The following is a 27,190-nucleotide window of genomic DNA, read 5'->3' on the forward strand; positions in this document are numbered from 1 at the left end:
AATTAAGGTGCCACCAACCTCCTGTGGTATATTTAAGCAATAAGGCACCTCAGGGGTTTGTGGTATATGGCTAATATACCACAGCTAAGGGCTGTATCCCCCCCACACAAGATACAACGTGGAGTGCCTGGATACAGCCCTTAGCCGTGGTATATTGGCCATATACCACAAACCCCCGAGGTGCCTTATTGTGAATATAAACTGGTTACCAACATAATTAGAGCAGTAAAAATACATGTTGTCATACCCGTGGTATATGGTCTGATATACCACACCTGTCAACCAATCAGCATTTAGGGCTCGAACCACCCAGTTTATAATATATTGTCAAAGCCCACTTCCTGGTTGTAGAAGAGAGATGGACTTGGCCCTCTATGTGTGTTTATTTGTATCTCCATTAGCTTTTTCAGAAGCAGCAGCTACTCTTCCTGGGGTCCACAAAAAAAACATGACAAGATAAAAACACTCATACACTGATAGTCACACAAATAATGTGCGTTTGTGTGTGAACGAGCTGCCTAGCGAAAGAGGTGTGTCACATGTAGTACACAGAACTGGAATAATTATATTTCTACAGTGTAGTCGCGTTTCCGCGCGCCTCACATGAACGAGCAAACTCTCTCCCGTGTATCGATGAAGCTGGTTGAAACATGGCGGACTTCCTGCCGACCCGATCCGTGCTAAACCAGTGCTTCCCAGTTTGCCTGCTTTCCAGCACCGAGGTTGAACAGCTGAGGAAATCTAAGGAGATTGACAAAAGTCTTTCCCGAGACAAAACCTACGCGGAACGACTAGTGAAGATACTTTTACTGGGCGCGGGCGAGAGCGGCAAATCCACTTTCCTCAAACAGATGAGGATCATCCACGGGCAGGACTTCGACCAGCAAGATCGTGAAGAGTTCCGGGCAACAATTTACAGCAATGTTATCAAAGGTAATTAGGGAGAACGTCTACGGGACTAAAAAGCTACGAGTTAACATTCTGGACTCTTCTTTCGAGCCTTAGTGAAAGTTGAGTGTTAAAAAAAACCTTTTGGGCGAAGTTTACATTCTGTGTATGCGTGGAGCTGCTCGATGAAATTAGCAGCTAAATTAGTTAGCTAGGGATTTAACGTTAGCTTCAGAACTACAATTAAACATTCAGTTTAGTGGATGAACGAACGCCAGTGTTGTTTATGACTAACGTTGTCGGCTAGTATGAGTGTCTCAGCGTTTAATGTAAAAGGGCCATTTTATGTTATAACTAGTTAAATCCGATGCACACAGTGATGCAAAAAGGTCATTAGGGTGCCTCTTTTAAAAAGTGCTAAACTACTTCCTGCTGTCAACTCTTCAGTGGCGAAGCTGCATAAAGATGTCTGAATTCAGATGACATCATTGTTTTACCACTGTACTCCACTATGTGTCGGTATTCACGTCATAATAGAACTTCCCCTCGACCACGCCCACAAATTGGGGAAAACAGACGGTATTCCACGTTGACCCCCATTGTAAAACATAAATAAAAAGCCTACTTAGTCATCCATATTTAATTCTACAGAAATGACAAAATATGCAGAAAAGCTGTCAAATTCCCAACCTACGGTTCGGAATGCTCCCACATAGGGAAATACAGCCTGTGAGAAGAGCCATGTGGCTTTTAGCGCCAACAGACACCGACTGAGACACAATATTTTGCAGTCCCTCCAGGATTTCGTGATGTATTTATGTGTCCAAAAATTGTTGATTTTTGCAGCAGCATTTCTGAAATACTGCCATACATTTTACAATGTTTTTTTTTTTCACGTTAATTTCATATAAAGTAATTTGTGCTCCGTTTTAGGAGGATTTTAAGCAGAATACATAACACAAAAACGATTAGAAACTTTTGAAGTGCTCAATTTTGTTTATTTTCGTGAACAGCAATTTTTCTGAACAAAAAATGTGTGGAAACTAGCTCAGATTTCCAACATATATATATATATTTTTTAAATGCATGCCCCCTTAATCTGTAAATAGTATAAAAGATTAAACTAGGACAAAATAAACACCTGGGGTCCAATCTGCATTTAAGACATTATCTCAAGTTCATCTTCCATGAAAACAATTGGAGACAAATTTCTCTTTTCGGCTGTTTCTTTTTTTGAACAAACGCAGCTCTTTTTCTGAACATAAGAGGTGGGGGGGGGGGTGACCGAGGGCCTAGCTCATCTAGGCCGATATCTCAATGTAATCCTCCATTTCATCCTCTCTATCCTCCTCCATATCAATTGCTCCACTGTGGAGTCGTTGGTTGTGGTACAGTACGTTTTACAGAGATTTTAAAACGGAAAAGCTGACAAATTTCTCTGTGCTTTGAGCAGCGCTCTCCATGGACAGACTGGGGAAAGCAGAGTGCCGACCACCCTACTAAAGCCAAGGTCAGCGGAGTAAAAGTTTGAGTAATACGCCACTCACCTTGATTCTTTCAGCGCTTGTCACAGTTTTCCCTGCTACCACTTCAGGCATGGTGATCTGCCGCTGCTGTGCAAACTGTTCTGACATTCTCATGTGCTTTGCTGATTCCAAGTGACTGTTGACTGTCAACTTTCTCTTGTGTTCCAGCATAATGTTGCACGGAGTTCAAAACAATTTCTCCCCACTTTCATGTAAAACATTTGGAAATTGTTTTGCACGGTCTTTGGCTGTTATTTTTGTTGGCAAATGAGATTGACTTCTGTTAATTTGTGCTGCCTGTCAGCCATCTTTGCAAGTGAATACGTTGACAGGCCAGGGGGAAAAAACTTTGTTGACGTGGTTGGATTGGGCCATTTTCCACGGTAACAGTGCAGTAGTTGTTCAAAATTACTAACCCGCTTTTGATTAATGCGCTGAAAGTACGGGGATTCGTCAAAATTGCGAGGTCTCGCGTAATAATATGCACTGTTTTGTTGTTTTTTTGCATTGAATTATGCGATCGCGGAATCCTGGAGAGACTGATTTTGGCTTCCCCTTGTGACCTAGCTAAGCGGCTCTGATACCACCTTCTGTGAGGGACTCACAGCCCGAAAGTGCACCTCCCCACAATTCCCAAACAGCGTGTCCTCTATTCATTTAAATGTGTTGACAGTTGGAGAACTTGCTTGAGCTGCGCTCAAAATTAGTAAAGTATGATGGTCCAATATTCTAGAACACTGCTGTACGTATGTGTACTTGTTTGATACTCTGATGGACCCTTAAGGCTATTCTGAGTGGGAAATTGTGGGGACCCTGGTGTACAAGTAGCTGTGTGTGTGTGGAAAACATTTCTTCACAGGTAAGACATTTAACTCGTTTTGTATTATCGGTTTGTACAGTGCATTCAGAAGGTATTTAGACCCCTTCACTTTTTCCACATTTTGTTACATTACAGCCTTATTCTAAACTTGATTTTTTTTAAACTTTCAAACTACTCCCAATACCCCATAATGACAAAGCAAAAACAGATTTTTAGGAGAGAGAACTAATTTATAATTTAAAAAAATTAAATCGGAAATATCACATTTACATAAGTATTCAGACCCTTTCCTCAGAACTTTGACGCACCTTTTGGCACCGATTACAGCCTCGAGTTTTACTTGGTATGATGCTACAACCTTGGCACACCTGTATTTGGGGAGTATTCTTCTCTGCAGTTCGATCGGGTTCAAGTCCGGACTCAGGCTGGGCCACTCAATAACATTGAGACTTGTCCCAAGCCACTCCTGCGTTGTCTTGGTTGTGTGCTTCGGGTCGTTGTCCTGTTGGAAGGTCAACCTTCGCCCCAGTCTGAGGTTCTGAGTGCTCCGGAGCAGGTTTTCGTCAAGGATCTCTCTGCACTTTGCTCAGTTCATTTTTCCCTCGATCCTGAGTAGTCTCCCAGTCCCTGCCACTGAAAAACATCCCCTCAGCATGATGCTTCCTCCACCATTCTTCACTGTAGGGATGGTATTGGCAGTGGTGGGAAAAGTACTAAATTCTCATACTTGAATAAAAGTAAAGATACCTTTTAATAGAAAATGACTGAAGTAAAAGTGAGTCACCCAGTAAAATACTAAAAGTCTAAAAGTAGTTTGTTTTAAATGTACTTAAGTATCAAAAGTAAGATATTAATAAAAATAAACTAATAATAGAAAAATCCTTATTAAATAAACCAGACAGCACAATCTTCTTTTTCTTATTTACGGATAGCCAGGGTCACACTCCTACACTCGGACATCATTTAAAAACAAAGCATTTGTGTTTAGGGAGTCCGTCAGATCAGACTCGGTAGGGATGACCAGGGACGTTCTTTTGATACATGTGCGAATTGGACCATTTTCTTGTCCTGCTAACCATTCAAAATATAACAAGTACTTTTGGATGTCAGGAAAATGTATGGAGTAAAAAGTACATCATTTGTTTTAGGAATGTAGTAAAGTGAAAGGTATCGAACATATAAATAGTAAAGTACAGAGAGACACCAAAAAACTACCTAAGTAATACTTTAAAGTATTTTTTTAAAGTACTTTACACCACTGGGTATTGGCTAAGTTATGAGCGGTGCCTGGTTTCTTCTAGACGTGAAGCTTTGTATTCAGGCAAAAGAGTTCCATCTTGGTATCATCAAACCATAGAATCTTGTTTCTCATGGTCAGAGTCCGTTGGGTGCCTTTTGGCAAACTCCAAGTGGACTGACATGTTCCTTTTTTACTGAGGAGTGGCTTTCATCTGGCCACTACCATAAAGGCCTGAGTGTGTTCCTTTTCAAATCATGTCCAATCAATTGAATGTACCACAGGTGAACTCCAATCAAGTTGTAGAAACATCTCAAGGATGATCAAAGGAAACAGGATACACCTGAGCTCAATTTCGAGGCTCGTAGCAAAGGGTCTGAAAACGTATATAAAAATAATAATAATAATCATTTTAAAAAACTGTTTTCACTTTGTTGTTATGGGGTATTGTGATGTCATTATGGGGTATTGTGTGTAGATTGATGAGGAACAACATTCATTTAATCCATTTTGGAATAAGGCTGTAACATAACAAAATGTGGAAAAAGTGAAGGGGTCTGAATACTTTCCAAATGCACTTTAACTCCACTCACTTCTTCTGTGTAGTCCGTTTTGTTTGTGTGGTCTTGGCTAGCTTAATGTCCGGTCGGTACCTAGATAGCAATCACTCACGTGACTAACGTTAGCCCTGTCATGAAAAGGGGCATGAGGGAAGCCCTACGATAAAGGCAATGTTGAAAAGTAATCTTTAGACATGTTTTCCTTATGTAGTTTTGTAATTAACTAATTAACAAGAAAATTGCATTTTGAAAAAGGTCAAGTTGTTTTCCCCCAAAGGCAGGCATGCCACGACATTCTATTGGAACCCAGAAAGAGTAGCTGCTGCCTTGGCAACACCTGATGGGGATCGCTAATCAATACAAATACTGAACAAAAATATGAACGCAACATGCAACATTTACAAATATTTTTGTGAGTTACAATTCAGAAAATTAAATTTCATTGGGCTCTAAGTAATGGATTTCACGTGACTGGGCAGGGGACAGCCATGGATGTGCCTTGGAGGTCATAGGCCCACCCACTTGGCAGCCAGGCCCACGCACGGTTTTGAGGCCGGTTGGACGTACTGCCAAATTCTCTAAAACGATGTTGGAGGCAGCTTATGGTAGAGAAATTAAAATTCAGTTCTCTGGCAACAGTTCTGGTGGACGTTCCTGCAGTCAGCATGTCAATTACACGCTCCCTCAAAACTTGAGACATCTGTGGCATTGTTTTGTGACACAACTGCACATTTTAAAGTGGTTATTTATTGTCCCCAGCACAAGGTGCACCTGTATAATGATCATGCTGTTTTATCAGCATCTTTATTTGCCACACCTGTCAGGTGGGTGGATTATCTTGGCTAAGGAGAAATGCTCACTAACAGGGATGTAAACAAATGTGGGCACAAAAATCTAAGAGAGAAGATTTTTGTGTGTATGGAACATTTCTAGGATCTTTAATTTCAGCTCATGAAAAATGGGACCAACAATTTACATGTTTATTTTTGTTCAGTGTATTTAATATCAACTGGTTTTTAAGCTACGGCATGCGACATGGTTCAATACCGACTGGTACTATCCACTGAGTTTTTAAACTATGGCTCGCGACTTGGTTCAACGAGCCAATATATCAGCACGAGAGGTAAGTTGAGCCACCCCTTGTTTCTAGGAAACCATACTTAAGCAGTAAGGCAATCAAGGCAGTCACAGGTAAAAGGCATTGTCAACCCGTTTACCTGCGACAGTATTCGTGATGCAGCACTGCCTCGCGTGCCTTACGCCTTGATCACCCCTACAGCATCATACCGTTTTGGTACACCAGAAGTACGTACTTTTATGATGCTGTAGGTGTGATCGAGGCATCCGGCATAGCCAAAGATACGACACACCACACAGAACACACTGAAACTGCCTCTGCAATGCAATGCCTTGCAGTATTTCATTGCAGAGGCAGTTTCAGTGTGTTCTGTGTGGTGTGTCGTATCTTTGGCTATGCCGGATTAAGTGATATGACATGCTATTCTATAAAATCCTTTCTCCGTAATTAATATTACCTGATTGAGCTAATCATGTAAATGTAATTAACTAGAGAGTCGGGGCACCACGAAATAATATTTATAGAGCTGTTATCTTCCGAATAAACTCTTAAAGACCTAGTAATATTTTACATCAATAGCAGTCAATATTAATCATCACCTTAATTCAGTCTCATCTGAAAGTTGTAAACAAGTTGAATCAGCAATACATTATAATTATTTATTTACTAAATACCTAACTAATCACACAGAATTACATATACACAGAATGAATTATACCTTGATTACAAATTACGTCATAAAGGAAACCGTCCCTGGCGGGCGGAACAAATATGACAGCTTGTTACACACAAGAAAAGGGTCTGGGTTTGAGTGAAAGAGCGAGAAGACTGGGGGACGAAGGGAGAAGCTGTGCTATCATAAATACAGTATCTTATGCATTCTAAATTACCGTCCATTTGGAAAAGGAAAATGCAATAAATATTTACTCTGAGCTGCACTTCGGTAGGTTGGTGGTAGATGGAAGGCCGTGTTGCCAAACCTTTGAATGTATGTCTCTGGTGGTCAATTGAATACGTTGTAGTAACGTCGTTGTGTGGTAGACGGGATACTCTGTCTGTTCTTTCCTAGCCCGCGTTTGCAGCTGCTGTTGCTAACTCAACGGCTAGGAGGTATCACTTCTGTAGTGAATGAGAGTTCAAAGTTCATACCATTCGCAACCAAAGCTCACGCTGAGGTTGGCTTAGTTCTGTAGTTGACATGTTAGTCCTTTTAACGCAGAGGCTGCAGACCTCACGTACTTGGAATAGGAGGTTACATTTTCTTCAAGGCTTTATATAGTGGAGCGAGAAAGGTGTGTTTGAAAAGTTTTATAAACCATATCTCTTCAGAGGGGCAGGCCACTGATTGAGCAGAGCCCTAACCATATGAAAACCCAAATCTCTCATTTGGAAGCTAAAATTACATTTCATCTCTTCACCAATAATTTTATATTCAAACATTTAAATTGAACAACAATTCCATGTGACTCCGATAACTACAATGTGCAGACTTTCCACTGTAGAGTTTGTCATCCTGTCATTGATGAGAATGTCCCAGATGACAACCAAACTGACATCATATTCATTAAGTTCCAGTAGCAGAGAGTAAATGTAGGCAGACAGCAAACCAACCACCGCTGTACCAAACAAATGCTGGAGAAGAGGTGAAATCATAATGGGCGAGTTAAGATCAATACATCAGATGATTGGGTCAGCAACATGAACATGATATTCTGATAGAACTGTTAGCGGGCATAATAAGTGTGTTTCTGGCGGCCAATACAGAACGGCTTGGAATGCTGCTCGTCCAATGAGGATCCAAACAATCCGGTTTTTTTTTTAAACAAAATTAATCATGTAACCAAATATTTAGGAAGAGGTCATTTCAAGGAGTCTGTGAAGGAAGAAACCACATGGAAAAGTTGGTACGTCCAAATAACTATTTTTCACAAAGTCAAAAGCATAATGATTTCTATAAACACAATAAATGAATGTATCTAAACCAAAGTAGATTGTTTTATTTGTCAGTTGGGGTCTCTATAAGCTACAATGACATCCCAAACCTAGCATGAATGTCTATCTTTGTAGCTGTGTGGGTTGATATGGTCAAAATGTTTGCCTTGGGGTAAGTTGTGCCAATGGCATTTCAATAGGTGTAGACTAGCAGTGAAATGCTTACTTACAGGTCCTTTTACAACAATGTAGAGAGAAAATAAATAGAAATAGTGACACAAGGAATAAATACAGTGAATAACTACTAATAAAAGAACATGTATAACATACAGGGATTAACAGTACCAAGTCGATGGGCAGCGTTACGAGGTAATTGAGGTAGCTACGTACATATAGGTAGGGTTAAAGTGACTCGGCAACAGGATAGATAATAGACAGTAGCAGAAGCGTATGTTGTGTGTGTGTGTCGTCAGTATGCGTGTGTGTTGGTGTAAGCGTGCGAGTCGTGTGTGTGTGTGCATAGTCAATGCAGGAGAGTTGGTGCAAAGTGTGTGCATTATTATTATTTTTTGTATGTATACATAGTATTTTTGCACTTTAATGCATATGTGAATTTTTATTGTTACAGAGCAGGCATCATTATGCCCTGTGTATACAAACGTAAAACAAGCAGGGGTCTATATCCCCCTTGAGGTTCTGGAGTCTGATCTGTATAAAGAGAGGCTGTGATGAGTAGCAGAGGAACACCAGGTCTTATCTGATGACATGAAGTCTGAGCTTGATAGAGGCGATGACAGAGTAGCAGAGGAAAACCAGGTTTTCAATCTAATTTTATTTGTCACGTGCTGAAAACAACAGGTGTAGTAGACCTTACAGTGAAATGCTTATACAAGCCCTTAAAAAAAAGGGCTATATACAGGGGGTACCGGTACAGAGTCAATGTGGAGACTATACACAGGGGGTACCGGTACAGAGTCAATGTGCGGGGGCACCTGTTAGTTGAGGTAATATGTACATGCAGGTAGAGTCAAAGTGACTATGCATAGATTATAAACAGAGAGAGGCAGCAGTGTAAAAGAGGGGTCTGGGTAGCCCTTTGATTAGCTGTTCAGGGGTATTATGGCTTGGAGGTAGAAGCTGTTAAGCCTTTTGGATCTAGACTTGGCGCTCCGGTACCGCTTGCCGTGCGGTAGCAGAGAGAAGAGTCTATGACTATGTTGACTGGAGTCTTTGACCATTTTTAGGGCCTTCCTCTGACACTGCCTGGTGTAGAGGTCCTAGATGGCAGGAAGCTTGGCCCTAGTGAAGTACTGGGCCGTACGCACTACCCTCTGTAGTGCCTTGCAGTTGGAGGCCGAGCAGTTGTCATACCAGGCAGTGATGCAACCAGTCTCGGTGGTGCAGCTGTAGAAATGAGGACCCATGCCAAATCTTTTCAGTCTCCTGAGGGGGAATAGGCTTTGTCGTGTCCTCTTCACAACTGTCTTAGTGTGTTTGGACCATGATAGTTTGTTTGGTGACGTGGACATCAAGGAACTTGAAGCTTTCAACCTGTTCCACTACAGCCCCGTCGATGAGAATGGGGGCGTGCTTGGTCTTCCTTTTCCTGTAGTCCACAATACTCTCATTTGTCTTGATCACGTTAAGGGAGAGGTTGTTGTCCTGGCACCACACGGCCAGGTCTCTGACCTCCCTATAGGCTGTCTCATCGTGGTTGGTGATCAGCTCTACCACTGTTGTCATCAGCAAACTCGATGATGGTGTTGGAGTCATGCCTGGCCATGCAGTCATGAGTGAACAGGGAGTAAAGGAGGGGACTGAGCATGCACCCCTGAGAGGCCCCATGTTGAGGATTAGCGTGGCAGATGTGTTGTTCCCTACCCTTACCACCTGGGGGCGGCCCATCAGGAAGTTCAGGATCCAGTTGCAGAGGCATGGTGTTTAGTCCCAGGGTCCTTAGCTTAGTGATGAGCTTTCAGGGCACTATAGTGTTGAACGCTGAGCTGTAGTCATTGAATAGCATTCTCACATAGGTGTTCCTTTTGTCCAGGTGGGAAAGGGCAGTGTGGATTGCAATAGAGTGCATCATCTGGGGATCTGTTGGGGTGGTATGCGGGTCTATGGTTTCTGGGATAATGGTGTTGATGTGAGCCATGACCAGCCTTTCAAAGCACTTCATGGCTACAGACGTGAGTCGGTAGTCATTTAGGCAGGTTACCTTGGTGTTCTTGGGCACAGGGACTATGGTGGTCTGCTTGAAACATTGGTATTACAGTCTCAGACAGGGAGAGGTTGAAAATGTCAGTGAAGACACTTGCCAGTTGGTCAGCGCATGCTCGGAATACACGTCCTGGTAATCCGTCTGGCCCTGTGGCCTTGTGAATGTTGACCTGTTTAAAGGTCTTACTCACATCGACTTCTGAGAGCGTGGTCACACAGTCGTCCGGAACAGCTGGTGCTCTCATGCATGGTTCAGTGTTACTTGCCTCAAAGCGAGCATAGAAGTAATTTAGCTCATCTGGTAGGTTTGTGTCACTGGGCAGCTCGTAGCTGTGTTTCCCTTTGTAGTCTGGAATAGTTTCAAGCCCTGCCACATCTGACGAGCTTCAGAGCTGGCCTCCATCATTCCTAAATGGAATAAGTTTGGAACCACCAAGACTCTTCCTAGAGCTGGCTGCCTGGCCAAACTGAGCAATCGGGGGAGAAGGGCCTTGGTAAGGGAGGTGACCAAGAACACAATGGTCTGAATGCTAAGCATCACGTCTGGAAGAAACCTGGAACCATCCCTACGTTGAAGCATGGTGGTGGCAGTATCATGCTGTGGGGTTGTTTTTCAGTGGCAGGGACTGGGAGACTAGTCAGGATCGAGGGGAAAGATGAACAGAGCGAAGTTCAGAGAGATCCTTGATAAATTTGCAAACATTTCTAAAGACCTGTTTTTGTTATTGTGTGTAGACTGAAGGGGGGGGGAATATTTTTTTATCCATTGTAGAAAAAGGCTGTAACGTAACAAAATATTATCGACCCCCGTCAGAGTTTCTGTGTATGGTCGTTGTTGTTAACTATCAACTTTATCTGTCCTCTTCAGGTGTGCGTGTGTTGGTGGACGCACGGGAGAAGCTTCACATCCCCTGGGGTTCCCCTGACAACCAGGTGCACGGAGACAATGTGATGTCATTCGACACACGGTCTGTGATGATGGCGAACGGCCAGGTGGAGACGAGCGTGTTTCTCAAGTACCTGCCCTCCATCCAGGTCCTGTGGGCCGACAGCGGAATACAACAGGCCTACGACAGACGCAGGGAGTTCCAACTGGTTAGTACACACCCAATGTACCAGGGTTTCCATTATCCCTCAATTGCCAGCTTATTCATTGCTGGAAATACCAGTCAATGGAAATATATTTGACTGTCATGCTTATCAGGCTACAGGTTAATTTGCATTATTTAGTGGAATTAAATTGGCCTGTGTTTTCGTTAGTCATCATGTATCTTATTTATCCAACACAACTATCACAGCATACAGAGCCTATTTTGAGTGAGATTTTTCCAGCAGCTCCTCAGCTGATTGCCTTTGGTTCCGCAATGAATGTGTTTTACTCCATTCTAAATGCAATTGCGTGTTAAATAGTTTTGGTGCATGATGGGGGGGGGGGGGGGGAGAGTTACTATTTTATTCTCAACTGGTAATTGGAGGGGGGGGAGAGTTACTATTTTATTCTCAACTGGTAATTGAAGCGCGCCTCCCATTCACCATTCCAGTGTAGGCAACAGTCTATCAGCGTGTCCCATCACTTTACAAATGGAAGCTGGAGACGTGTCTTACCTTTGCTTCAAAGTAGGCTATAGGCAAAATTCGATCATGGAAATGTGGAGCCATTTATTTTTTAAAGACTTCATAGGCCACTCAGCATTAAAGAGCGAGATTAGGGGGTAAGGCCCTGCGATAGACTAGCGTCCTGTACAGATGGTGTGCTTGAACATCGAGCTGCCTCACGCTACAGAAACAGGAGATAGGCGCAGGAGCCTATGAGGAATACATTTGTAATGTAGTGAAGCTGTTTCTAGAGCAATGCAAGGTCTCTCCCATGAACATGTTTAATTGAATTATTACGCAACTGATGGTGATAAGATATGGATTACAATTATCATCCAGAATATTAAGGCTATACTCCATGTATACTCACGATACACACACACACTCAACCATGCAAATTGTCTGGGTTATTATTTATTTAGACAGCACATATTATAGTCTTACTAATTATCCAGACATCCTATAGAGTGGCAAGGAAAAGTATGTGAACCCTTTGGAAATACCTGGTTGCTTAAACTACACACAAACAATTATACATTTTCATGTCTTTATTGAACACATTGTGTAAACATTCACAGTGCAGGGTGGGAAAAGTATGTGAACCCTTGGATTTAATAACTGTTGACCCTTTGGCAGCAATAACCTCAACCAAACGTTTTCTGTAGTTGCGGATCAGACCAGCTCAAAGGTCAGGAGGAATTTGGTGGACAGATAGCCTAACATTCTCCTGCAAGATGTCTTGATTAACTTGGGAATTCATTTTTCTGTCTGTAGCAAGCTGTCCAGGCCCTGAGGCGGCAAAGCAGCCCCAAACCATGATGCGCCGTCCACCATACTTTACAGTTGGGATGAGGTTTTGATGTTGGTGTGCTGTGCCTTTTTTTCTCCACACATAGTGTTGTGTGTTCCTTCCAAACAACTCAACTGTAGTTTCATCTGTCCACAGAATATTTTGCCAGCAGCGCTGTAGAACATCCAGGTGCACTTTTGCAAGGTTCAGATGTGCTGCAATGTTGTTGTATTTGGACAGCAGTGGCTTCTTCTGTGGTGTCTTCCCATTAACACCATTCTTGTTTAGTGTTTTACATATCGTAGACTTGTCAACAGAGATGTTAGCATGTTCCAGAGATTTCTGTTGTCTTTAGCTGACACTCTAGGATTCTTCTTAACCTCATTGAGCATTCTGCGCTGTTATCTTGCAGTCATCTTTGCAGGACAGCCACTCCTAGGGAGAGTAGCAACAGTGCTGAACTTTCTCCATTTATAGACTATTTGTCTTACCAGGGACTGATGAACATCAAGGCTTTTAGAGATACTTTGTAACCCTTTCCAGCTTTATGCAAGTCAGCAATTCTTAATCCTAGGTCTTCAGACATCTCTTTTTGTTTGAGGCGTGGTTCACATCAGGCAATGCTTCTTGTGAAAAGCAAACTCAAATTCTGTGAGTTTTTTTTTTAATAGGGCAAGGCATATATAGGGCATCTCCAATCATGTCTCATTGATTGGACTCCAGGTTAGCTGACTCCTGACTCCAATTGGCTTTTGGAGAAGTCATTAGCCTAGGTGTTAACATACTTTCCCTAACCTACACTGAATGTTTAAATGATGTAGACAAGACATACAATCATTTGTGTGTTACTAGTTTAAGCAGACTGTTTGTCTATTGTTGTGACTTAGATGAATATCAGATCAAATTTGATGACCAATTTATACAGAAATCCAGGTAATTCCAAAGGGTTCACATACTTTTTCTTGCCACTGTACACTCACTAAATCACATCCAATATCACACACATCAACCTACTCAAATCTACTACACAAATACATCTTGACTCAATTGTCTAACATCTGTGGCATTGGCAAACAGACAAGGGAATAAAATAAATATTGCTACAACCTGTTTCTTGAATTCAAAACATCAGACATTTTGTAGCAGTCTTTATATGTACCACAGGAGAACCAAGAAATGAAGAGCGACACCACGGCTGTTGTTTTGGCTTTAATGTCGATCTGCAATAGTATTATGAAAAGACAGGACAGGAACACATCGGTCTCCAATGCACCATCAGACAAGTTCTTTCTCTCTGTGTTTTCTCAGACTCACACAATCACACTCATACATAAAGCCATGATGTATAAAATAATAACCCGTCCTTAATACAAAGAATGTAGAATCTTAATTCTTAGACAATAGAACCATACCTGCAATAGTATTATGAAAAGACAGGACAGGAACACATCAGTCTCCAATGCACCATGTGACAAGTTGTTCTATACCGGAGCATGAAGAAAGGTAAAACACACATCCTGTCTCACATCCCCAATACATTGCTAGGTGCTTTCAGTGTTGACAGTATTGAAATACAACAACTCATGTACAAAAACACTAATACAAACAAGCTGCAATGTGAAATCGCCTTTATCCCATTCAGACATTGGAGGGCTAAAACTACATCTCCCATAATGCAACGCTAGCATCAGTCGGCAGCTCAGCTAGCTAGCAACAGCAATACTTTTTAGCACTCTAAACTATATCAATAACAAAAATAAAACCCTGAAAGTTACATGTTTCAATAGTCTCTCACTCCCTTATAACAATATCTACAGCATTAACCTTGGTGTTTTATTTCTTTCACATTATGGAATTCTACAAAGGAGTAATCTGCAACACATACCTCTCTGTGTTTTCTCGGAGCTACGGGTAGTACCAGGGTGTTAGTAGGTGACGTAAGCACCCAGATGAAATAAAATACATTTAATGAAATAAAACCCAAAGATGTTAATATCATTCAGATACTGTAGCTGCCTACTTTAAATTTCCAATATCCCTGTCTACGTGGAAATTCTGTAAGAGTTATGTGAAGGCCAATTAGAGGATCCGATCACATTCTGTCTCCTATCAATACTTTAACCTTTGATGCAAGAGAGAAAGAGACAAAGTAATCAAGACAACTAGCTTGATTAAGTCTCCATGTATATCTCGCTAGGTCAGGGTTTTTTGGTCTCCAAATATCCATAATGTTTTAATGTGTCCATAATATTTGTGATTTCCTTAAGAGCATGGTGATGATAGTATGTAGAGTGATTACCTTTACGGTCCGTTGAGGTACTTAACACCATGACGATTTGATCGTTTGCCTGTAAGTTCAATACATTGGTAAAAATATTTTCAAAGTCGTATGGATCAACCTGATTTGGCCATTATTATAGATTAATGAGCCGAATCAGTTTTTTTTATTTTTTATCCCCTTTCATATTCAAAAGGATCCACTTTCCTAGCGACTCATTCCTGACTATTTGCACATTAGGATCAACATTTTTGTTAATATCACACCTTTCGGGTTCCTTTGTCCATGACAGAAAATTATTTCACCATCCCATTCCTTTTCCTACGCAATTTCATCTACGTAGAGTGAGTTTCCTGTAGACAGTATGTTATATTCCTTTTCTTTTAGCCATGTAAAGACGGATCTTTTCTTATCTGCTAAGCCGTTACAATTATAACTGGATATCCTTATTTCACCCCTTACCATAACTAGATACTAAATTGGTCTAAATAGACCATAATTAGTGCTTGTAAAGTTACTGCCATAAGAGTTAACTATGACAGTCAAAAATAGAGATTTCAAATTGCAGAAGAGTTCAAATGATTATGCCATCAAACTTCAAATGATTTGAATAGTACACAACGCAGAACAGAACAACCAGGTTGAGGGTCAGTGGCCCAAGCCCGCAAACAAGAATATTCCAAGTTCAGACAGAAGGGGGGAGTCAGATCGCTATGATCGCCAGGAACTTTACTTTTGGCGTCTATTTTTAATTGTTGCGCTACTAGTGCTGCCTGTTGATGCTCTTGGTGCACCTATCCCTTTAGCGGGATAATTGTCATCAACTTCCTCTGAATTGCAGAGCGCCAAATTCAAATTAAATTACTAAAAATATTGAATTTTCATGAAATCACAAGTGCAATCTAGAAAAACACAGCTTAGCTTGTTGTTAATCCACCTGGCGTGTCAGATTTCAATTAAGCTTTTTGTCGAAAGCATAACAAGAGTTTATATAAGAACATCTCTCTCAGTAGACAAAATACTACAAACAGCTAGCAGCCAAGTAGATTGGTCACGAAAGTCAGAAAAGCAATAAATTAAATCGCTTACCTTTTGATCTTCGGATGTTTGCACTCACGAGACTCCTAGTTACACAATAAATGTTGCTTTTGTTCCATAAAGATTATTTTTATATCCAAAATGCCTCCATTTGTTTGGCGCGTTATGTTCAGAAATCCACAGGCTCGAGCGGTCACGACATCGCAGACGAAAATTCCAAATAGTATCCGTAAAGTGTGTAGAAAGATGTCAAATGTTTTTTTATAATCAATCCTCAGATTGTTTTTACAATATATAATCGATTATATGTAAACCGGAATGTAGCTTCTTCCATAGGCGAGAGAAAGAAAATGGCTGTTACGCATGAAACTGCTGGCACCCAGCCATCCACTGACACGATGGGTTCTTTCTCGCTCATTTTTCAAAATAAAAGCCTGAAACTATGTCTAAAGACTGTTCAGAGCTTGAGGAAGCCATAGGAAAGGGAATCTGGTTGATATCCCTTTTAAATGGAGCGAAGGCAGCCTATGGAAATGGAGCTTTCAAAATAGAAGCCACTTCCTGGTTTGATTTTCCACAGGTTTTCGCCTGCAATATCAGTTCTGTCATACTCACAGAAAATACTTTGACAGTTTTGGAAACTTTTGTGTTTTCTGTCCTAATCTGACAATTATATTCATATTCTGGGCATGAGAAATAGGCAGTTTTCATTTTGGGTACGTTTTTCATCCAAAAATCTAAATACTGCTCCCTAGTCTCAAGAGGTTTTAACCTCTCTGGCATATGTGGGACGGTAGCGTCCCACCTCGCCAACAGCCAGTGAAATTGCATGGCTCCAAATTCAAAACAGAAATCACACAATTAATTAGAATTCCTCAAACATACAAGTGTTTTACACCATTTTAAAGATAAACTTCTTGAAAATCCAGCCACAGTGTCTGATTTCAAATAGGCTTTATGGCGAAAGCACACCAAACGGTTGTTAGGTCAGCACCTAGTCACAGAAAAACATACAGCCAAGGAGAGGGCTCACAAAAATCTGAAATAGCGATTAAATTAATAACTAACCTTTGATCTTCATCAGATGGCACTCACAGGACTTCATGTTACACAATAAATGTGTGTTTTGTTCGATAAAGTTCATCTTTATGTCCAAAAACCTCATTTGAAATTGGTGTGTTATGGTCAGAAATGCATTGTCTCAAACAAACATCCGGTGAAAGTGCAGAGAGCCACATGAAATGCTCATCATAAACATTGATAAAAGATACAAGTGTTATGCATGGAAATATAGATAAACTTCTCCTTAATGCAACCGCTGTGTCAGATTTCAAAAATACTTTACGGCGAAAACACACCTTGCGATAATGTTAGGTCAGCGCTAGTCACAGAGAAACATCCAGCCATTACTTTAAACACCTCAAGGCACCTTGTGTGAACCCCCCCCCCCCCCCACACACACACACACACTTCCACTCGGCCAGGCAGGTACAGAACTGACTGATTAGGCACCTCCAAACATCACATTGATAGCTTAGTTTGCCAGACTCAACCAGGAATGTAGTGTCATTCTGAGCATCGTGGCCCTAATGGGTTATGCACCCAATGCATAGGAGTCTGGTAAATTTCTCAAATGGCTGGTAAATTAAAATCTTCAGATCACTTTGTCCGGATCAACATTTTCCTAACGGAACCCCTGACGAGCGAGCGCGCGCACACAGATTCAGACTGGCAGAGCTGATCTGAAGTAAAAGTGAAACTGAGTCAAGACTAGACTTCCTACAGCTTCCTCTCTTGTCTCTCAATCTCTTTCTTTGTGTGTGTGTGTGTGTGTGTGTGTGTGTGTGTGTGCTTTCTTTAGCATGCGACACACACACACATCAGTCTGTTTCCTGTGCAGACCCCAGCTCTCTTGTCTTGACATCTGGGCTTTCCAAATACACTAGGGCTGGGAATTGCCAGGGACCTCAATACAATATTATCACAATACTTGGGTGCTGATTCAATTATTCTGTGCCTAATAGAAATGAATAGTAAGTAATATATTGTCATTTTGAATCACTTTTTCTAAATAACAATATAATGTTTCTAAACACTTCTACATTGTTGATGCTACCATCATTGTGCATAGTCCTGAATGAATCGTGAGTAATGAGTGATATGGTACCCCCAAGACATGCTAACCTTTCACCATTACAATAACAAGGGACGGTAGAATTTTGGGGGGGAGGTATGATATTTATGTCTTATCTTTCTCACTCATCATTATTCACAATAAATTCAGCATTAGGCTATCTATAATCATGGTAGCATCCACGTTAATGTGGAAGTGTTTAGAAACATTCTATTAGTTACAATCAAAGTGACAATACATTATTTACCATTTCTTTTCTATTGGGCACAACATAATGAGAAACGCAACAAATGCATCCAACAGGTTTGTTGTAATCATTGTATGCTATGAACTTGAGACCAAATACTTAAATTCAGACCGCTTTAATACACATTTTAATTTGTCACAATACTTTTGGTCCCCTAAAATGGAGGGGACTGTGTACAAAAAGTGCTGTAATTTCTAAACAGTTCACTGATTTATGGATGAAAAATACCCTCAAATGAAAGCTGACAGTCTGCACTTTAACCTTTATAGTCATTATATCATTTCAAATCTAAAGTGCTGGAGTACAGAGCCAAAACGACATTTCTTCCTGTCACAATACATTTGGAGCTCACGGTATTTTCCTGATTCTTGACCACCTTTCTTCTCTGGCCTCCATTGATTTAGTCACCCTCATCTTTGTCATCCTACAAGGGTAAAAACTCCAATAAGTTTCTAAATGATTATGATATATAAACATAAGGTTTGGACCATTTGGTGATGTTAGAGGACTATCTACACAATTAACACATTATTTTTTGATTGGACACCTTAATAATAGGCCTAATTAATTTCGCAATGCTCAGTCTACTGTATCAATATTTTTGTTGGTGAGATTGAGTGTGATCTGGGCTGGAATGTTGATCTGCTTACAGACAGAACACACTCAGTCCACCCAGCATCTGCTGCCCCGCCTGCATTCAACACTAAATACTGGCACAGAAGTTTGGAAGATGACGCCGGAGGGTAGGGCTGCCGTCTTATCGGCTCTTAACCAACCATGCAATTTATATATATAACTTGTTCTGTGCATAATGTTGCTGCTACTGTCTCTTATGACCGAAAAGAGCTTCTGGATAGCAGATCTGCGATTACTCACCTCAAATTGGATGAGGAGTTCTTCAATGAGTCGAACGCAGGGAATATACTGAGGACACCCGACCAGATCCCTGCGATTCGCTGGAAAAGGAAATTGTACATTTCACGGAAAGCGATCAAGGATGCCTTGTGAGGATCAAAACGTGAAAGCACGTATATCCTACAAACATTAAAAACTGTATCTTATGATTCACCGAGTCGTGGCTGAACGACAACATTAAGAACACAGCTGGCAGGTTATACACTCTATTGGTAGGACAGAACAGCAGACTCTGGTAAGACATGGGGCAGGAGTCTGTGCATATTTGTAAACAATAGCTGGTGCACGATATCTAAGGAAGTCTCAAGGTTTTGCTGCCGGAGGTAGAGTATTTCAAGATAAGATGTAGACCACACTGTCTACCTAGAGTTTCTGTATTTTTCGTAGCTGTCTACATACCACCACAGACCGAGGCTGGCATTAAAACCTCACTCAATGAGCTGTATTCTGGCATAAGCAAACAGGAAAACGTTCATCCAGAGGCGGCGCACCTAGTGACCGGGGACTTTAATGCAGGGAAACTTAAATCAGTTTTACCTCATTTCTACCAGCATGTTAAATGTGCAACCAGATGGAGAAAAAAACTCTAGACCACCTTTACTACACACAACGAGAGATGCGTACAAAGCTCTCCCTCGCCCTCCATTTGGCAAATCTGACCATAACTCTATCCTCCTGATTCCTGCTTACAAGCAAAAATTAACAGTGATTCGGTCTATAAAAACGTGGTCAGATGAAGCAGGTGCTCAACAACAGGACTGAACATACATACCCCAACCAGGAGGAGTACACCACATCAGTCACTGGCTTCATCAATAAGTCCATTGATGACGCTGTCCTCAAAGTGACTAAGTACATACCCCAACCAGAAGCCATGGATTTACAGGCAACTTTCGCACTGAGCTAAAGGGCAGAGCTGCCGCTTTCAAGGAGCGGGACTCTAACCCGGAAGCTTATAAGAAATTCCGCTATGCCCTCTGATGAACCATCAAACAGGCAAAGCGTCAATACGGGACTAAGATTGAATCCTACTACACCGGCTCTGAAGCTCGTCGGATGTGGCAGGGCTTGCAAACTATTACAGACTACAAAGGGAAGCACAGCCGAGAGCTGCACAGTGACACGAGACTACCAGACGAGCTAAATAACTTCTATGCTCGCTTCAAGGCAAGTAACACTGAAACATGCATGAGAGCATCATCTGTTCCGGACTACTGTGATCACGCTTTCCACAGCCGATGTGAGTAAGACCATTAAACAGGCCTCTCATTCACAAGGCCGCTGGGCTAGACTGATTACCAGGATGTGTACACCGAGCATGCGCTGACCAACTGGCAAGTGTCTTCACTGACATTTTCTACCTCCTCCTGTCTGAGTCTGTAATACCAACATGTTTCAAGCAGACCACTGTCGTCCCTGTAACCTTCCTAAATGACTACCGATTCGTAGCACTCACGTCTGTAGCCATGAAATGCTGGTCATGGTTCACATAAACACCATTATCGCAGAAACCCTAGACCCACTCCAATTTGCATACCGCCCCAACAGATCCACAGATGATGCAATCGCTATTGCACTCCACACTGCCCTTTCCCTCACCTGAACAAAAATGAACACCTACAGTTGGAAGACGGAAATGTATGTACACCTTAGCCGAACACATTTAAACTCAGTTTTTCACAATTCCTGACATTTAATCCTAGTTCAAATTCCCTGTCTTTCTCCACACATAGTGTTGTGTGTGTTCCTTCCAAACAACTCAACTGTAGTTTCATCTGTCCACAGAATATTTTGCCAGCAGCGCTGTAGAACATCCAGGTGCACTTTTGCAAACTTCAGATGTGCTGCAATGTTGTTGTTTTTTTGGACAGCAGTGGTTTCTTCCATGGTGTCCTCCCATGAACACCATTCTTGTTTAGTGTTTCACGTATCGTAGACTCGTCAACAGAGATGTTAGCATGTTCCAGAGAATTCTGTAAGTCTTTAGCTGACACTCTAGGATTCTTCTTAACAGCGCAGAATGCTCAATGAGGTTATCTTGCAGTCATCTTTGCAGGACGGCCACTCCTAGGGAGAGTAGCAACAGTGCTGAACTTTCTCCATTTATAGACTATTTGTCTTACCGTGGACAGAGGATACTTTTGAAACCCTTTCCAGCTTTCTGCTAGTCAACCATTCTTAATCTTCTGAGATTTCTTTTTGTTTGAGGCGTGGTTCACATCAGGCAATGCTTCTTGTGAAAAGCAAACTCAAATTCGGCGAGTTTTTTTTTAATAGGGCAAGGCATATATAGGGCATCTCCAATCATGTCTCATTGATTGTACTCCAGGTTAGCTGACTCCTGACTCCAATTAGCATTTGGAAAAGTCATTAGCCAAAGAGTTCACATTTTTTCCAACCTAAATTATGCATTTAATATAGACAAGAAAAATACAATTTGTGTGTTATTAGTTTAAGCACACTGTGTTTGTCTATTGTTGTGTCTTAGATGAAGATCAGATCAAATTGTATGACCAATTTATGCAGAAATCCAGGTAATTCTAAAGGGTTCACATACTTTTCCTTGCCACTGTGTACAGGCACACATGCTCACTTCACACACTCACAGGAAGACCCATAAATGCTCTATTCACGTGCAGCAGTTTTAGGCTGATAGATTAGTATGATTATCCAGGAAGCTAAAACAAATGTCTCTTCTCTGTCTCTTAGGGTGAGTCTGTGAAGTATTTCTTGGACAATGTGGAGATGCTGGGGGAGCAGGTGGGTTTCCTCTTTATCCCTCTTTCACTCTATATCCCCCTCTCCTGTCCTCCACTTATCATTCTTTCTCTCTCCTCCAGAGCTACATCCCTTCCCAGCAGGACATCCTGCTAGCCCGCAAGCCCACTAAAGGCATCCATGAGTACGACTTTGAGATCAAGAGCGTTCCCTTCAAGATGGTGGACGTGGGAGGACAGCGCTCAGAGAGACGACGGTGGTTTGAGTGTTTTGACTCTGTCACCTCCATACTGTTCCTAGTGTCTTCTTCAGAGTATGACCAGGTACACACACAGTGGACACACACTCACCACTAGGGCTGGGCGATTAAATCAATATCAATAATTATCGAGGTAATTACCTCCCTCGATAACGATATTTATTCTATAATGACGATATAGAATAATTAGGTACAGCCATTAATTTCAGCTCTGACGCAGCAGGAACGTGCAGAGAAGTGACAATATGCACGTGGAGAGGTATACGCCCACTAAACACCACTTAGCACCTCGGGTGCACTATTAAACATGAAAAATGAGCCATGTAGGTGAAATAGTATAATTTTGTGTGTAGCTCACATAATAAAATTAAAAAATTGTACCTTTTATTTAAGTCAGTTAAGAACAATAACTTATTTACAATGACGGGCTATCGGGGAACAGTGGGTTTAACTGCCTTATTCAGGGGTAGAACGGCAGATGTTTACCTTGTCAGCTCGGGGATTCGTTCTAGCAACCTTTCGGTTACTAGTCCAACTCTCTAACTACGGTTTGTTAAGACATTCTTGAGTTTGAAGCAGATATGCACCTTTTAAACATCCTTTGATTAATATCGTGATAATTATCGTTATCGAATGAAAAAATATATATATCTCGTGATAATTTATTTGCCATATCGCCCAGCCCTACTCACCACACACTCCCTTTGTTTCTCTCACTCACACACTCCCTAATGTATTTATTTTTTCAAGGTCTTGATGGAGGACCGACAGACCAACCGTCTGAGAGAGTCATTGAACATCTTTGAAACGATAGTCAACAACCGAGTCTTCCTCGCCGTCTCAATCATCCTCTTCCTCAACAAGACTGACCTCCTGGAGGAGAAGGTCAGTAACATCACAATCACACCAAACACTCTAGGAAGCAGGGTTCACACAAGAAACTAGACTATTCGCTTTTCAGAGATAAATGTGTTGTTATTGAGGCCACACCAACCTTCAGATTCTACTAGGGCTGACCCCAATTAGTCAACTGGTTCATTGTTTGGTCGATAGGCTGTTTGTTGACTAAGATTTTCACTTATTCACGCTTGGCATTCTCTCAACCAGCTTCATGAGGTAGTCACCTGGAATGCATTTCAATTAACAGGTGTACCTTGTTAATTTGTGGAATTTCTTTCCTCAATGTGTTTGATTAAAGTGTATATACAAATGGCTTATAGTACAGGTTGTTCGCAAATTATATTATACATATGTTATATTTTGCTTTTCAATAAAACCTAACATGTTGGAATAAGAACATTGTTCTACTTCATTTTATTAGAACTTTACAGGCTAAATTCTATTCTGTTAAAATGAATTACAATCTAAATGTGATTTTGAGCACCATGGGTAAATTTCTCAAATGTCCAGTAAATGTTCATCTTGCCGGTTACGTTGTCCTGTGCCACATTTACCTAACGAAAACCCCACCTTACACATTGAATAAGGGACTGGCACTGACCTGTATATACTTGCATTCTCATATTTCTTCAACTTATATTGTACTTCTTGTGTGTTTTCATTCTATTTTCTATTATTTATCTACATTATTATCAACCCTGCATTGTGGGAAAGAACTCTCAGTAAAGAATTTCACTGTAATGTTTTACACCTGATGTATCCTGTGCACGTGGCGAATAAACTTTGTGTTGATCTGTTCCTGGCAGGTCTCGAACATTTCGCTGAAGAAATACTTCCCAGAGTACACGGGGCCGGACCACAGTCTGCCGGACGTCCAGAAGTTCCTAGTGGACTGTTTCCGGGGGAAGAGAAGAGATGCGACACAGAAGCCCCTCTACCACCACTTCACCACGGCCATCAACACAGAGAACATCCGCCTGGTGTTCCGAGATGTCAAGGATACCATCCTCCACGAAAACCTCAAACAGCTTATGCTCCAGTGACCTATGACCACTAGAGAGGACCTGAGAGGAACCAGCCTCAGAGAGAACCCCAGAGAGGACCTCTTCTCCCGCCTAAAAGAAGACCTGATTGAGGACTGCTCTCACCTTCAAAAGAGGACCGGATTGAGGACCCCAGTGCCTTGGGGAGGACCTTGATGTTCCACTTTTGTTGTTTCAATGGTTTTATTTAGTTTTTACTGCACTGTGTTGAGTGGATGGTCTATAGACTGCTCTGAGGTCAGTTTGACCTTTTAGGAGCCAGGGACATGATTGAACGCTGGATAATAAGCACTGTCCTTGGATCAGTTTTGAAGCCTGCCATGCTGTCATAGCCCCGCTCCTGTCCACTGATCTGAGACCTGTGTGACTGACAGAAACCACAATGCGTTAATACAACAACGTCTTAATAACCCTTAATCACTGTGTGTGTGTGTGTGTGCGCGCCCTGCGCTATCTGTGTATACCTGTTTTGGCATTAGCTATCATGTAATCAATCATGTCTTTATAGTCAATACATTTTAACGTGTGTATACAGTTTACAAATTTCTACCTTTCTATTCCCAGGTAGTTCACATGTAATTCTGCTGTAAGGACACAACACACACACTTGGATGGTGATCTAGTATTGTTATCTCAGGGTTGGATGGAGGTACCGCTACAAAGGATGTCCTTATTGTGTTATTATTGTAATAAACAGTCTGTCCATAGGGCTGTAGTCTGTCTATACCCTCAAATTCAAATCTGGACCGCCACTGCTTTTAAATTTGTATTCTTCCCCCTCCAATCAGGGACTGATTTTAGACCTGCGACACCACATGGGTGCAATTAATTATCAGGTAGAACAGAACCAGCAGCACTCCGTATCTCGTAGAGTCAGAGTTGAAAACTCCCGGTCTCTAGTGTATATCCCAGGTTGAAGCTTTTGATTTTTTTGTTAAATGTCTTCCTGTGAGAACCTGTTCTGGGACGTATTCACTAAGCATGAAGTGGAAGAAAACGGGCTGAAACAGGGATGTACTATCTGAACTTGTCCAATAAGAAACGCTTGTTTTCTTTTTCCATTGCACAATGTTTTGAAACGTTTTTCTACAGTGTGCCCTAACGGACCAGAAAAGCAGAGGGGGCATGTCTCAGACCCTGGGCTACTTTAATTTGGGGTGCAACTTTCCAGAACTTTCAGGCAGATTCGTATGCGTGTTCATTTCTGTCTGAACTTTCTATAATGTTTTTGCCCCCACGGAACGTGGCCCAGGTTACCACGACAAGTTAAAGGTACCGCCTCCTCCTTCCCTTCCCATTGGTGGCCTTGTAAAGGGACTTGTGTTATTGGTCAGTGAGGTTGTCTGTCTAATGGATGTGATCATGTTTATAGTTGCACAGACTGACTCAAATGTATCTTTTAGTTTCAAATATGACAGATTAGTTTGTTTGTTTTCATGTCCATACTGTAACCTGTTGTTGATGACAATAGTGTGTGTATAGGTATGCCAACACTGTAAGATACGCCACCTCATAGGGCTGAGAGACAGCTAGAGACTGACTCCAGATTAGCGTTTTGAGCGTTTCTCTCCTGCCACGTCACACTGCCTTTTATATGACTGTATAAAGATCGACTGTCCTAGTTTCTCTAGCTCCGGAGATGACGTGCCTGTCTTTCCACTGTGCCTCGCTCTGGCCTTGTACAGACTGACGCCTGGGCCCAGTTTCACAAAACCTTTTAGAAGACATTTCTTAAGTGCCATTTTCTCCCCATAACTTTATACCTATTCAAATGTGCTATTCCTCAATAAGGTTATTGCAAATGTCCTTAAGTTTCTTCCTAAGAAAATAGTTTAAAATACATTTTGATTCTTGAAAAGGAAGTTATTGGATTTGTTCTTGTAATTCCAAGATGGCTATAGTAAACACTTGTCTTAAACTCATGGAAGTGAGAAAATAAGCTAATGAAAGCAATTGAACATGTTTATTGACTCTACTGAAACTTTCAGTTGGATTTGTTTTAAATCCAATAAAACATTTTAGACCAGTAATCTCGGTAAGAAATATGCTAACATGATTGCCCTTGCTAGATAGCTCTGTTGCCTAGCGACAATCATCTTAGGAAGATATTTAAGAAGTCCATTTGAGTGCTTATGAGCTTATTTATTTTTAAAAAGCTTCAGTTTTTGCATAACTTTTGTAAAACTGTGCCCTGATGCCTTAGTTGTAATCTAAAACTGTTTACTTCCATGTTTTAAATGATTCAACAACAAAATCACTGTTTCACGGTTGGCCTTGTCAATGAACATATGTTTCTTTCTCTTTAACAATCTGCATTTTTTTATATGCCACTAATTTTTACCAATAAAACACTTTTTCTAATAAAGTGTGAATTGTCACTTCATTCAGCCCATAGACTATAAAGCAGCAGTTTGAGTCTGGACCAGAGACCACCCCAGTGTGCACATATGTTTATTATCCCGCTCAACACTAGCACACATGATTCAGCTACCCAGAGGGCCTGACAATTACAGATAGTTCACAATCATTTCAGAAACCCTGGTATAAAGTGTTCCATCTGAGTACAAGGCAAAGTGCTTGGACCATAGCCTGAGGCTGGATTCCAAACACTTAAAAGACACACACTATCCCCTCAACCCTCAAATTAAGTGTACATTTCTGATGACGTCTGACGAGTACACACTTGCAGGGCAAGGGGCGAGGGAGGAAGGAATGATTTTTAAATGGACCGCCCTTGTCCGGATATTCGTCACTCGATGATTGTGTTTTCAGCCACCGGTAGCTTGTGGATGCTTTATATGCGCTACAGTCAATTATGATTGTATGTCTACTTGTATTAACTATTTAACTATTAATATACGCCTACTGTATGATAGCTAGAAAATTAATTAGCTAACTAATGTTAGCCTGCTTAGCTACTTCTGAAGGAAAAGGTTTTATTTCTACAATTTCCAAAAGCTAACCTAACAAAAACATTACTTTTATGAGATGTTTGTGCCGTCATGTTCATT

The 27,190-nt window shown here is 41.3% G+C and overlaps 1 protein-coding gene across 1 annotated transcript; it reads left to right on the forward strand.

The window, feature by feature from the left end:
* The first annotated feature begins 347 nt into the window (after nucleotides 1–347).
* On the forward strand, nucleotides 348–26,540 carry LOC109865520 (guanine nucleotide-binding protein subunit alpha-13-like). The gene is made up of 6 exons (XM_020453765.2): nucleotides 348–933; nucleotides 11,130–11,356; nucleotides 21,969–22,019; nucleotides 22,100–22,300; nucleotides 22,987–23,121; nucleotides 23,943–26,540. The coding sequence occupies exons 1-6, from the start codon at nucleotides 651–653 to the stop codon at nucleotides 24,177–24,179; spliced, it is 1,134 nt and encodes a 377-aa protein (XP_020309354.1). The 5' UTR covers nucleotides 348–650; the 3' UTR covers nucleotides 24,180–26,540.
* The last annotated feature ends 650 nt before the right edge of the window (nucleotides 26,541–27,190 follow it).

This window comes from Oncorhynchus kisutch, linkage group LG20 (assembly GCF_002021735.2).
Source record: "Oncorhynchus kisutch isolate 150728-3 linkage group LG20, Okis_V2, whole genome shotgun sequence".
Lineage (NCBI taxonomy): Eukaryota > Metazoa > Chordata > Actinopteri > Salmoniformes > Salmonidae > Oncorhynchus > Oncorhynchus kisutch.